Below are 14,011 nucleotides of genomic sequence, written 5' to 3'. Positions count from 1 at the left end.
TTTTATACCCAAATGACAAGAAGCCATTTGAACTTGGCTTATAGAACAAAACAAAGAAAGAAAAGGCATCGATGGAAAAACAAAACAAAACAATGGCATGTGAAGAAAATGCAAATAGAGAGCTTCCTACAGGAGATTGGAGGACCACTTCTCAGAGTGGGTAAAGCAGCATCTGGAAGGCCAAGGTTCAGAGGAAATTGCTTTGCTTTTTCCTTGTGCTTGGAGCTTCTGCATCAAATACCAAGAGAACAAGTTAAGTGCAGGAGGTTCTAACATTGACTCCCAGTCTCTGAGGTTTCACTCTAACAATCCATGGTAGGGGGATGTGCAGGCAAGACTTGCTTTTAAGACATACAGGGAAACAGAGGATATTAGTAAAAGGAGGGGATGATGAGAAGATCTAGCCCCCAAGGATTTTGTTCAGTGACCTTCCTCTAACCAGCCCTGATTCCCACAGCTCCCCAACTCCCAGAAGTCTATTTTGATTTTGGATTAAATCATTCATGAAGTCAGATCACTCGCATGGACTATTAGTCTCTGGAGACACCATCATGGAAACCCAGAGGTGTGCTTTTCTACCCTCCTAGGCATTTCTCAATCAAACTGACGAACAGAGTTAACTGTCACACCCCTTCTAGGGGAGAGGATCCACCCCAGTTCAATGCACACATACAAAGAGCCTCTCTATTTCCTATCTCCTAGCAAAAGTGAGTGACCCAGAGTTAAGTGTATTTGTCAGTTTGCACCAGTGACACCAAGAGATGAGAAATTCCCCACTCCTGTTGATAACTGCAAAGGTGTGTTTGGGGCCACTAGCTACGAAGCCACTTCATAGAACAGAACTGAGCAGAGTTCTCAACCAGCTGCATTGATGTCATTCAGCTTACCTCCGAGAGTCTCACTGCTGGGGCTGTTGTCAGACACATCATCGTTTCTGGTGTAAGACAATGGAGTTTGGTTTCTGCTACATGCACCTGAATGCCTTCTAAGGAGCCAGCAAGTGCTGGAAATGACCTAGAGGAGAGTCCTCATGCATTCAGAGGCATGCGCTTGGGGAATAGTCCGAGTGCCTTGCTGCTCAGCTTTATTCGTAGTATCCCTAAAGAAGTCTCCATTTCTGTCTCTGTCTCTTCTCTCCCCTCTCTCTCTCTCTCTCTCTCTCTCTCTCTCTCTCTCTCTCTCTCTGTGTGTGTGTGTGTGTGCGTGTGTGTGTGCGTGTGCACAGGCATGCGCATGTGGATGTGAGTGTATGTGAAAGAGAACTATTTTATTGAAAACTAGCTGTAACTGAGGAAGAGAGGGATATAGTCAGAGAGTTTCAATACTTTCTACCTCTGAATTTCCATGACTCTGTAGCTGAGGGCAGACAAAAGTAAAACTCACAAATAGAAACATCTGGGATGGGCATTGTACTGTCCAATTCTCTTGAAATGGATAGTAATTGGTATCTTTTGTCATACCTGCCCAGAATCTTCTTCTCTCCTTCTAAAAGCATTATGGTGCTCTCCGTATGGGAAAATAATCCCTCATCATTTAGATACTGCTGAGTGAACCTAGTAGGTTGGACACATGACTCAGATCTAGATAGCTAGTGTGGTCATCTTTGGACATTGATGAACACATCCAAGGAGGTGTGATTTTAGAGTTAACACAGAGACTTCACTGATGCAGACTTTGGCATAAGAACTGAAAAAGGGATGCTGGCTCTAAACTGTATTGCCATTGGTAGCTTCACAAAGATGATCTAAGACAGCAGATCAAGGCCTTCCTTGAGACCTTGAGTCTAGGCATCTGTGAAACTGTTTTTATCATTTACACTGGTTAATTTTTTTTTTGTCAAATTGACATGTTTATTGTCATCTGGAAAGAGGATTGTCAAAAGAGAAAATATCTCCATTAGATTGGCCTGTAGACAAGTTTGTGGGATTATTTTCTTGACTGATGACTGATGTGGGAGAGTTCTGTCCTGGTCAGGTGGTTTTTGATGATGTAAAAAAGCAGACTAAGCAAGCCATGGGGAACAAGCCAATAAGCAGATTTCCTCTATGATTTCTCCTTCAGTTCCTGCCCTGCATTCCTGCCCTGACTTCCCTCAGTGGTGCACTGCAATCTATGAAATAAAAGAAATCCTTTCCTCCCCAAGTTACTTTTGGTTGTGGTCTTTATCATGGCAATAGAAAACCAAATGAAGACACCATGTGACTTCACTGTAAAACTCTATTCTGTCGCTTGAGTCAAGTCCTTGAGTCCTCTGTTAATGTACTAGCAAACAGAAGAAACTCAGAAAATACTTTTTAAAGACACAGAATGAAAGAAATAGCTGAACAGTCCTTACAAAATACTGGAAAAACTATTTGGATATGTTTTCCTTGGTTTTTTTTTTTTTCTTGTTTTGAACTCTCACTATGTAGCCTTGGCTATCCAGGAACTTGCTATGTAGACCAATGTGGTCTCAAACTCACAACGATCTGCCTGCCTCTGCCTCTGCCTCCAGAAAGCTGGAATCATTAAGGGCATGACCTATCGAAGCCAAATATCTTGGGTTTTTAAAAATTCTCAGATGGATTTAGTACATAGTACAATATGAATGTAGCTTTGTAAATTGGCCTACATCCAATAAACAAGTGAACTTTGGAGGTATAATGTATTCTATGATTGAACTATTGGTGCTTTTTAGAAAAGACTATCATTTGTCCTGGGAATACTTTTATTTCTCCCCATCAAGTTAAAGTTTGTCTTTAATAACAACATATTGGAAGCCAAAGTACATGGCTTGAAACTGAAAATGGACCCCCAGACAGAGTTATTAATTTAACAGGCTGGCAAGCCCAGGATGGGTAAGATTCTGCACAGAGCCTTACCAACCTAAGACATAAGTGCATTGCTTTGAATAATGCATAATCCATGATGGGTAAGGAAGGCATTCTTGTGAGAATGACCTAAGACAGTCTCAGTTTTGTTTATGAAATAAAAAAGGAGGAGATATGGAGAGCTTTTGGGGCTGCTAGTCAAGAATCTGACATTGGCCAAGGGCAAGGAAATGGGCTGCTTGGAAGGAATACGATATTAGGCTAGAACAAAGAAGTAATTTCAGGCAGGAATATAAATCTTAGGCTAGAAAAAGAAGTAATTTCAGGCTGGAATCTAAATCTTCAGCTAGAACAAAGAAGTAATTTCAGGCAGGAATATAAATATTAGGCTAGAACAAGAAGTAGGCTTCAGGCATGAAAATGACTTTGGGCTAGGACAGGGAAGTAGGCTCATATATTTTGGTCATTCTGATAAGCCCTTAGAAACAATGGCCACAGGAGTGATCACAGAACTTTGTTTATTGCCTTGCTTATTCTTTGACTATTTGTATTTATTGTCTTGCTTGATCCTTGACTATTTGCATCTATTGTATTGCTAGTTCCTCAACCTAGAACTAACCTTAATACTTGCATGTAATTAAAATAGTATAAAAGCAAAAACAAGGAGGGGAGATGGGATAGGGGGTTTTGGGGGGCTGGAAATGGGGAAAGGGGATGACATCTGAAATGTAAATACAATATCCAATAAAAAAAGAAAGGAAAAAAAGAATGAAAAACAAACCATATATACCTAAATAAATAAAAAAATCAAATTCTTTGTAATGTCTTCCATTAACAACAAATAACTAAAATAACTAACCAATCATCCTTTAGTGAAAATCTCTTCTTTATGTCTCCACTATAATTTGTCCACATTTAAAATGCTAAGAAAAACACACTTGAAATGATTGACATGTAGTTGATGTTGTTGTTGTCATTGTTGTTGTTACCACTCCTAGAGAAGGTGGTGCCTTGGACTTGTGCTCAAGCAGAACTGCTATTTTGACAGAAATAAAAACATTATTTTTAATCTGTTATTTTTAAAGTCAGAAGTTGTTTAAACAGAATTGTTATTTCTTTGGAGGTAAAGATCAAGGTAAATTTGTTCTTTCAGAAGTAATCAATTTCTAATGACAGTGGTTTCTACTGATAGACTCACACTCAGATATAAGCATACTTTTCTTGATAGGCTCACACTCACATATAAGCATAATTTTCTTAAGCAAATGGAAGAAATCATCTTTTTTTACTACCATATTATTTTCTATGCAATTTACACAACTCATCATAGTATTCTGGAGCCATTAGCAGGTATTTCTATCTGTCTGTCTGTCTGTCCCTCTCTGTCTCTAGCTCCCTCTCCCCACTGGCTAACTGGGAGACATTGAATACTATTCTGGGTCTTGAAAACTCTCAAAGCATGCTAACATATTTTAGAATGTGAGAAGTCTTGCAGCTAGAGATAATCTGCTCAAATTTGCTTAGCCCAGCATTTCCCAAAGTTAACTTTCTCAAGATTAAGTATAGCGTTTCACACCCCTCCATACAACCCCACCTCCAGACCCCCCATTCCTCAAAGCAACTTTGGGAACAGCTTGCAGAACTAGCTTCATAAAGCAAAGTTTGGGGACTCTGCTTTAGTGGTTTCTATCTCCACAGATTTTGCTGTCTGAATAATATATAAGGAGTTTTGAGTGACAATTGCACCCATTTGAATATATCTTCAACTGACTCCAAAATTAGAAGTTTAAAATGCAAATTTTCAGAAAGCAAACTGTCTTTCCCATTTAGACATGTTGCTGAAATGTATTTGATTTTGTATAGGCTCTTATCACTTGCCACCATATCCGCTATAGGTTATGGGATCAAAAGACTGATAAATATTGAACACAAATATGATTAGTTATGCTTCAATTGTATCTACTTAGCGATCCCTTACAACTTCAATATGATGACTACATACTTCAGTTTGTTTATCTAGTTATATTTTGGTATATGCCTCTTGAAACAATTGGGGATAATGGAGGCATCTTCATTTATCCTCTGTACAAAATGTGTACTATACACCTGTGTTGCTATGATGGAAGGCATGAAACCCCTTCTGTGCCTCAGATATGGCAGCGGAGAATCTTCAAACATAGTAGAAGCCAACTTCTCATCACTTGTCTTAAACGGGCTTTTCTACTTAGCTACTTGGCTATGCATTAAATCTTGGCATACACAGAACAATAAAAACAGGGCAATTTTTGAGGTATATCTCTGCTGGCTGGATTATGAAGATTAGCTTCTCAGCTGGTATTCAAAGAAGTCATTGAATGTAAGCACAATCAAAAAATAAACCGCCCTCAAACCATTTCAATATCAACAGGAAATGGAGCAGACAGGATGTAGTCAAGATACACTTTCTGCTATGTACCACCAGCCCACTTCACAAGGGATTACCACATTTAATTCTCTATGGAATGTGAGAATCCAGCTCCAAGCAAGGCTTATCATCAGAAAACATTATTCTTCTTCTGGCAAAGGTGTACCTACAGAATACACAGGTTTGATGCAATTTCAAATTTCGGTCATTGGTATTGAGGATATTTTTAAATGGGATGAATTGAGTCTCTTTCCTTTGTCTGTTCTTTTATGAAATAGATTCTTTACTCACATAAAAATACATCCTGATTATGGTTTCCCCTCCTTCTACTCCTCCCAGTTGCATCCCCTCCCACCCAGATGCACTCCCTTTCTGTCTCTTTCTCCAAGAGAAGGCACAAGAATCAGAGACCTGCTCGTTCATATACATAGGAATTCCATAAAAACATTAAACTGGAAGCCATAATGTATATACAGAGGACTTGGTGCAGACCTGTGCAGGCCCTGTGCTTACTGCCTCACTCTCTGTGAGTTTATATGAACTTTTTTCTAGAATATTCTGACACCAGCTTCTAGAGAGAGCAAGGTCTCCCCCTCAGAGCAACCTATGTCTGCCTCCATTTGCCTTGTCCATTCATAAAATTCTTATTATTACTAGAGACTGAACTTTGCTATGTTTGCTAAGTGTGAAAATACTCTCAGCTTCATACAAATCTTAAACTTATGTTACTATGCACTGTGCACTATTTCTCCAGACACTGTCTACACACAGGGTGATTTCAGATAACCTGGGTACATTTTTCATGTTGGTAAAGAAAGTGACTAAGATAATAGAAACATCTGCTATTTATTGAGTATCTTGTGCTGCCAAGCAAAAATTCAGATATAACTTGATTGGTCTTCCCAAGACCACCATATGGTGGCTCTTACTCTTTCCAATGAAGACGTCTCTCCAGTGGAGACACTGAAAGATAAATAGCCTGCTAAAAATCATGTAGTCAGAAAGGGACAAAAAGGTCCAGTGACAAGAAGCTGAGTGGGAAGTCCCACTTTGTCATTTTGTGGATCTAGAATTCATGGGTGGCTTGGAACTTGAAAGACCGTTTGGTTCAGCTTTCTGCATAGCTGGAAACCAGGCCTGTATTATGGTGTTCAGAGGAATAACATTTTTAACTGAATTGTCCATGTAAAAGTTTAAGAAAGAAATGTCTGTAGATATAAAATAAAATCAGCCAATGGCTGGGGATATAGTTCAGTTGGTAGAACCCTTACTTTTTTTTTATTTTTGCAAAAACCCCAAGGTCTAATCTCCAACACCACATTAACTGAGTACAGTGAAGTCCACCTGAAGTCTTAGCAAGCACAAGGAAAAGAAAGGAAGAACAGAAGTTTGAGATCACTCTTGGCTACATATCAAGTGAGAGCCTAGATTTCACATTCCATCTCAAAAAATACAAAATTAAATAAAATAATTAAAGAAGCTATTCAAGTAGTATATGCATGTTCGAGGAACGGACAGTGGTGCTGGAGTATGTGTTTGTGTGTCTGTGTGTGTGTGTTTGTGTGTGTGTGTGTGTGTGTGCACACGCGTGGGTCTGAGTGTGTAGAACTGGAGACTCAGACTTCATGTGCTCCCAAGGTGACAGTCAATAGACCAGTGAGAGGCAGAAACTGAGGTCGAGTACAGCTGTCACCCTCCAGAGATGAAAAGCCCCGACTTTCAACTTACCTGCTTTTCATTTTTCTCAGAAAATTGTCTTGATCAGGTGGGATCTTCCTATTTTGCACATACATTTTTTTAGACATCATATAGTCATATTTCTATGGAAATATAAATAATTCAAATAATTCTCAAAAAGAAAGGCCTCAATTACTATATATTACAATTTGAGAAAAAAAAATTAAACTTAAGAAAGAGCTGACAATTGGATCATAAGCGTTACAGTAAGTTTCTGATGACTTCTCTCGTTCTCCAGAGGTTCAAACAGATTTTTATTTTTTATTTTTTTTGGTAAGGGCAGAAGTTTAAGGTCTGGCTGGGGAATTAAGACCTGTTCTGTCTGACACTTCCCAATTCAAATCTAACATTTATCAAATGATTCATAAGTACTGTATTTTTTTTTTAAAGGAGCTGGCAGGCTGGGTATATTAAGCATTCATTATTATAAATTTGTATTTTAAAAACCCAGGATCTTTTCAGTAAATATGCAAAGGTTTCTCTGACAATTTCTCTCCTTTTTAATAAAGCTACCTCTCCCTGAAATATTTTACATAAACCCCTTATATCTAAAGTGGATTTCTGGCATCTGGGAGTTCAAAGTCTCCCCCAAATTCAGAACAGGGGAAATGCTACATGATTATAGCTCATTTGAGAGTAAGTCATAAAGTAATCAAAAATGTTTCAAACCAAAAAAGTACCATCTTCGAATGACATTTAGGCTAAACAAAGAGCTGCTGACAATTACACTTTCCTAGCAATTTCTTATTCATGAGATGAGAGGAAGGGTATGCTGCCATTGCTCTGAGAACATCTACCTCAGTCAAAAGGGGTATCAACTGGACACAACTGGCCAACACAATGTGAAAAACCAAATGCTTTAATGAGGCTATGAAGAACAACAGTTCAATTATTTCATTGGATACATTAATATCAATCATAATATACAGTGCTGTGGACCATACAGAAAGTATTGCTGTACCCAACAGCTGGGGCTGTTATTGACATTACAGTAGCAAGTGTCCGCAAGAGACAGTCATTTGTTGTCTTTGTCAAGAAGTTGGGTAATTTTTTTTATACTATTATCAACATCAACTTCTCCCCAGTGCATTTTTTTTCAAAAATATTAACAAGTTACATTCCTTTGTGCTTTGTTTATATCTTTTAATGTCCTGTGCATTTTGTTTGTTCTTATTGCTTTATTGTTTACAAACAACCAGACTGAACTATGTCATGCTCTGTGTATGACCAGATTGCTTGTATAGTTTTTGGCAAAGTCAGACGGTTTGGTATTTCCATTACCTTACCCAGAGGCAGGTGGATAAAATTTTGGTTTTTTGAGCACTCTAAACGGAGCTCCAACCCTGAGACACAATTCTGGACCCAGGGGTTGGGGAGTGGCAAGGATCATTCTCTTCTTAAAAACAGTAAGCAAAAACACTGCCTCTTGGCTTAACCAGTCCCTGAAAGAATCCACATTCTGGCTGGCACAAAAGAAATAAATAAAACCACTCCCCATGTTGCCACCTCTGAATTGCTCGCCTGCCTCTCCCAGCAGCTGTATATTATGAGGAAGGTGCTAGAGAAGCCAGTGATGGCCAGCTCAGGGGCTACAAGCCAGGGTAGTGGTGCAATATGCCATACTTTCTCTCAACAAGGCTTCCTAGAAAGTTGCTCCACCTTGGCCATAGGCACTTAGCCATGGGTTAGTCAACTTTGTGAAACCTTGTTCAATTACTTAAAAAGGAAAAAAGAAAATGTCAGAATCAGCTAAGAAAACCTAGCATCATAGCACTGCAATCTTCAGCTTCTGCATCCAGCCCTCTCCCCATCACACACACATAAATATGAAGAGAAAAACAGACAATGCTATGATTGTATCAGTGAACACTATGGTACAATTATCTTTTCATGCACATTTGCATTTCTATTCTAGGAAAAGAGTCACACACTTAAGGGAGTTGAAAGAATGGGAACTTATTTTCCCTACCCCCTTAAGTAATAAAGCTACAAGACTGGATAGCATCATCAATGTTTCCAAAGATTTGCATTACCCAACATGCATGGGAGCCGCGCACTTGACGACTCTCACCAAGGCCATCCATTCATACATCTGACAGTCACTGCTCCTGGATCTCTCCATCACCCATCATCAATTCACATTTGACATTTAAACACTTAAAAAAAAAAAAAACCTTCCTGAAAAAGGTTTCCTGATGAAAGAATTTGGCACTGTCAGTAAAATATATTTCATATTAAAAATATCTGAAGGGAAATTGGAAGCTCTTAGAATGTCTACAGAGGCACCATGCTACGTCTTCCTTCTTCACTCCAGATTCCATCTTGAAACTTTCTCCTATTTTACAGTTCAGTCAGTGCTGGTCCAAAAAAGACTGCTGAGATTTTTAAGGCACTTCATTCTGAAAGGATATGCTTCATGCCACTCACGATTCAATCACAGGCTGCTACTGAGAAACTCCACTAGACAGCCTAGCTTGCATCAGTATGTATCACCTGCACAAAACATCTAGACTTGATACACGTAACTCTACAGTTATTGCATAGGGCTATGCAAGTAGGTAATGCACAGAAACTAACTTTACAATGTTGCCACTTTGTCAAAATGTTGTTATCAAGTAATCTGTCAATACAGTGTTTCTCTCTTTAAAAAGAATCCAGCCAGTTTGTTGAAATAAATCCCAATTAAAATGACCATCACGGGCATGGTAAATGGTATGGCTATCAATCTTCAAGAATATAGTTATTTTCATACCCTAGAAATGCGTATGTAAGTATTTTTTTCTTCTAGAAAGCTTGGTTGTTAACCTATTAATACTATACCTTAAATGTGTGGAAAAACAGTTTCAAGTGATAGTGGAATATACAAAATATTTGCAAAGCTCTCTTTGAACACAAGACCTTGGGTAAAAGTAGTCTTTCTTGGGTGTACAAAGAATGCAGAGAACCACTAGTGAGTTGTAAAAGTATCGAAAACTCACCATTTTAAGATGTATATTCTTACAAATTAATACAAACAGTGAAAAAATGATGATGATAAAGAATCTATACAATAAAATGGCTAAAACATAATTTAAAAATAAAAATAGTAAAGCCAATTAGAAATGCGCCCAGTTCAGGTGTCTTTATCAAAAGCAAAAATGGAAAAAAAAAAAAAAAGGGGAAACAAACTTCTGATGCTCCTCAATATTTTACTCAGAGAGGACATTCATTTCCGTTTCAAAACAAAATCTTATAAAAAATTGAATCACACTTATAATGAGGAAAACTATAACTGTGCCCAATAAAAGCCAGCAAGTCAGATCCTATGTTTCATGCCTGGGTCTATAACTTCCTTCGATTTGGGTTAGCATAAGTTACAACATTGTCTAGCCAGACAATCCTCACGAAAATGACTGCTAGATTTGTCTATATGTAATATTTTCTTCTTTTATGCAGTTTTCAGTACAAAGACATAGTAACGCTGGGAGGGCACTGTGTCTTTAAGGCAGTACCAGGGAATCGATGCATTTATAAAGTGAGAAAGCCTTGGATGTCTTTTCCTTTTCCTCTTCCTCTTCCTCCTCCTCCTCTTCCTCCTTTTCCTCTTCTTCCTCCTCTTCCTCCTCCTTCTATAATCATCATCATCTTCTTAGTTTTCTTCTTTTGGTTGTTGTACATTCGCGTAATTAAACTTTACATGTTAACTTCAAAGGAGGTCACAGACAGACAAAAGCTCACACCAAGTTTTCCCCTGAATGAAAACAGACAGACACTTACTTCTCTGAAGCAAAAAGATCCCTTGCTCAGAAAGCTCACGCTTCAAGAAATCAGTTCACAGATACTGCATGGCTGAAGGTACAATACTTAGGAGGCCTTTGTAGTTGTAAAATAGAATATACAAGTCTGGCTCACAAAATTCTAAAAATAAAAATATCCTGGGCTACTGATAAAGCACGAAAAATTCATATTAAAGGAAAATTATCAAGAAAACCTCTTCAGGTAAATTATGAAGTCTACTGAAGAGTAGAGGGAGCAGTCCGTGCAGACGCAGAAAGAGGCAGGCTCGCTAACACGCATGCTCTGTTTCTTCTGCACTCATACTGCTCCTCCGGCTGCTTGTTTTCGAAGCTCCTGGGGACACTGATGACAGCAGTGGGTCAGTGACGCCAACAGGTGAGAGGGCATCGTCCATCAGGATGTCTTCTAAGTTGGAGCCCATCTTCCTGGGGATGCTGTAGGCTGGGCTGCTCTCCGGCATGGTGCCGAGGTTGTTGGTAAAGGTGATAGTACCGTCCGTGAGATCCAGAGTCGTTGTACATGTCAGGTCTGCCTGGTGCTGTACAAGTTCCTGGCTGCAGTTCTCAAGAACTGGTTCTTGTTTGATGATCCGATTCACCAGATCAGGCGAGCAGAGACCCGTGGATGGGATAAGGGAAAGTCCATGCGCTCTAGCCTGCATCTCGAGCTCCTACGATGAAATCAAAGTCAGACAGTTAAGTAAGCTGTGTACCAGCCGCCTTTTACCACACTCAAACTACACAGGCAGTGCTAGGTGCGTTTACCCAAATCCATGGAATATATATCCCCATGAGTGTCTCTATTTAAGGTTTTGGAGGATAAGGAGATGCCAATTCTAACAAAGCGACCACTGTGGTGCCCATGCTGATGATCAGGAGGGCTACATGTTGGGTGACATGTGGAACTCTCTAGTGCTTGCATTCTACCGTACAGTGAACCTGACACTGCTTTTAATGACTGAAATCTATTTTCTATTTTTAAAACATCAGACCCAGGGACAACTATAAATTGTCAAAGCAAAGTTTGCTACCTTTAAATAATAACTTCTGCATTTCCCAAAGAAGTATAGGAAATACCCTTTTAGATGGTCCATATTTTATTATGAATTCCAAATAGAAACACTTACATACATTAATGATTAAGACAAGGATAAGCATCCAGGTCAGACTGGCCATCACCAAAAAACAAAACAAACAAAACAAAAACCACCTGTAGCAAATGCTGGCAAAGGTGCAATGGGGAGACAAGGGTCTTCACCACACTACTGGTGGAAACGTGAACTGGTACAGCTACAATTAGCAGCCAGTGTGGGGCTCTTTCAAAGAACTAGAAACACAATTACCCCATGGCACTCCCCCTCTACCCCTGGGTACTTTCTTGAAGGGGTTTATGTCAGCAAACACAGAGATGCTTGCACGTCCATGTCTGTGTGTGGCTGTGCTAATCACAAGGCCAGGATGCAGTCAACCTAGATGCTGGTCAACAGATGAGCTGATACGGAAACCATGATACTCCTACACAAAAGAGCTGTATTCAGGCGCTAAAGAAACACTGAGATTGTTTGCAGGAAAATAAATGCAATTGGAGATCACCAAGTGAAATAAAATAAGCCGACGCTGGCAACTACTGTTCTCTCTCATATGTAGAATCCAGATTTTTTTTTTAAGCTTATGTGTATGTGTACGACATGTCAGTAGAAGGGGACACTACAGGGAAGGATAATGAGGGTCAATGGAAGGAAACTGGGTGGGATAAGACAGTAGTGGGGGACAGTAGATACATGAGCAAAGTCTAGGATACACATTCATGAAAACATCACGGGGAAGCCCGTCTTTTTGTACAAGGCATATATGCCAATAAAAATATAAAATGAGAACTAACAGAAATATAATCCTGAGCAGCGTGTAATATGATGGTATATGAACTGCTTAGAAGATACTTTAAGATTTCAAGGAAAATGGTGACGGTTCCTCAACAGCAACCAAGTCCCAGACAGTCCCCTGATTTAGAATGAGTGTGCTACACACATTTTAATCCCCATTTTCAGTGAGACTGTGCTACATAGTTTTCAGTCCCTGGTTTCAGGGCAAATGTGTTACACACACTTCGGTCCCCAGTTTCCGCATGAGTGTGTTACACACTTTTCAGTCCTCACTTTCACAGTGTACATGCATACTTTTTGGTTGCCTCACAACAATGCAAAATGGGTTTCTGGAGAGACTGTTGTGACAAAGCCCTCATGAGCATTGGCATGGAGTGGGAGGTAAGGGAGGCTTATCTAATCTAATGCCAAGGTTTCTATAAACTGTGCAGTGTCTAGTAGCACTGTACATTAGTAACTACCTTAGTAAGGGTAGGAGTCCTAAAAACTGAACAAACCATTAGTAAGCTGTTAAGTCATAAATACTCAATATACTGTTTGGGTGTGACCAAAACAGTAGGTCTTTCTTCTGGGTTCTGGATAGGATGAAGAAGTTACTAAGATACCAGTGGTGCCAAGAAGTAAAGTTTAGGGGGTGGAAGTAAACATTCTCCAGGTTCCACACACACAACCAGAGTTCCAGGAAATGTGGCCCACCTCTCCCTGATAAAGAAAGATGGTTATCTTTTAATTCAGCAATGAAGTTCTCATCTATATGTAACATGAATACTCTCTTACCATGTGTGTGTGCTTTCTTACTACTGGCTAACTGTGCTCCTAAATCCGTGGACTGATGTCCTAGCTCCAGCACCTCAGTGGTGAGTAGAGCAGCATATAGGATCTCTGAAGACGTAATGAGGATTAAGATGAGGCCAATCCCGCTGACTGGGCTAATCTTAGACTGACAGTCACCAAGCCAGTGAGAAAGCTAGCTAACCTCAGCCGCTCAGTGGCCTTCTGTCACAGTGGTATTAGCTGACTGACACACCCTGTAAGTCTGTGACTTCTCAGATCTCATTTCAAGATGCCTTAGAACCATGTCCCCTTGCCCCCTGACTTCTGATGAATCTCCATATTCCTAGAGTGAACCTCCGGGATTCCCTACTGATACTCAGTTCTCCTTCCATATGTTAATGCTTGCCAATGTTTGTGATAAAACAACATATTAAAATAAAATATAGCTGGGCAGTGGTGGCGCACGCCTTTAATTCCAGCACTTGGGAGGCAGAGGCAGGCGGATTTCTGAGTTCGAGTCCAGCCTGCTCTACAGAGTGAGTTCCAGGACAGCCTGGGCTATAAGAGAAACCCTGTCTCGAAAAAACCAAAACCAAAAAAAAAAAAAAAAAAAAAATATATATATAT

The 14,011-nt window shown here is 39.6% G+C and overlaps 1 protein-coding gene across 2 annotated transcripts in view; it reads right to left on the bottom strand.

The window, feature by feature from the left end:
- Window positions 1–7,789: 7,789 nt before the first annotated feature.
- The window catches only part of Mitf (melanocyte inducing transcription factor), a 209,148-nt gene continuing 202,926 nt past the window's right edge, over window positions 7,790–14,011 (bottom strand). Inside the window, exon 10 of one of the 2 annotated variants that reach the window (XM_028773018.1) lies at window positions 7,790–11,398. In XM_028773018.1, the coding sequence (XP_028628851.1) occupies window positions 10,997–11,398 (402 nt within the window). In that variant the 3' untranslated portion in view covers window positions 7,790–10,996. The remainder of the gene's footprint in view (window positions 11,399–14,011) is intronic. The other variant, XM_028773019.1, reaches the window with a different exon arrangement.

Source organism: Grammomys surdaster, unplaced genomic scaffold (genome assembly GCF_004785775.1).
Source record: "Grammomys surdaster isolate TR1022 unplaced genomic scaffold, NIH_TR_1.0 220, whole genome shotgun sequence".
Taxonomy (NCBI): Eukaryota; Metazoa; Chordata; class Mammalia; order Rodentia; family Muridae; genus Grammomys; species Grammomys surdaster.
The sequence above is the reverse complement of the archived record's forward strand: the minus strand, read 5'-3'. Positions and strand labels throughout refer to the sequence as shown.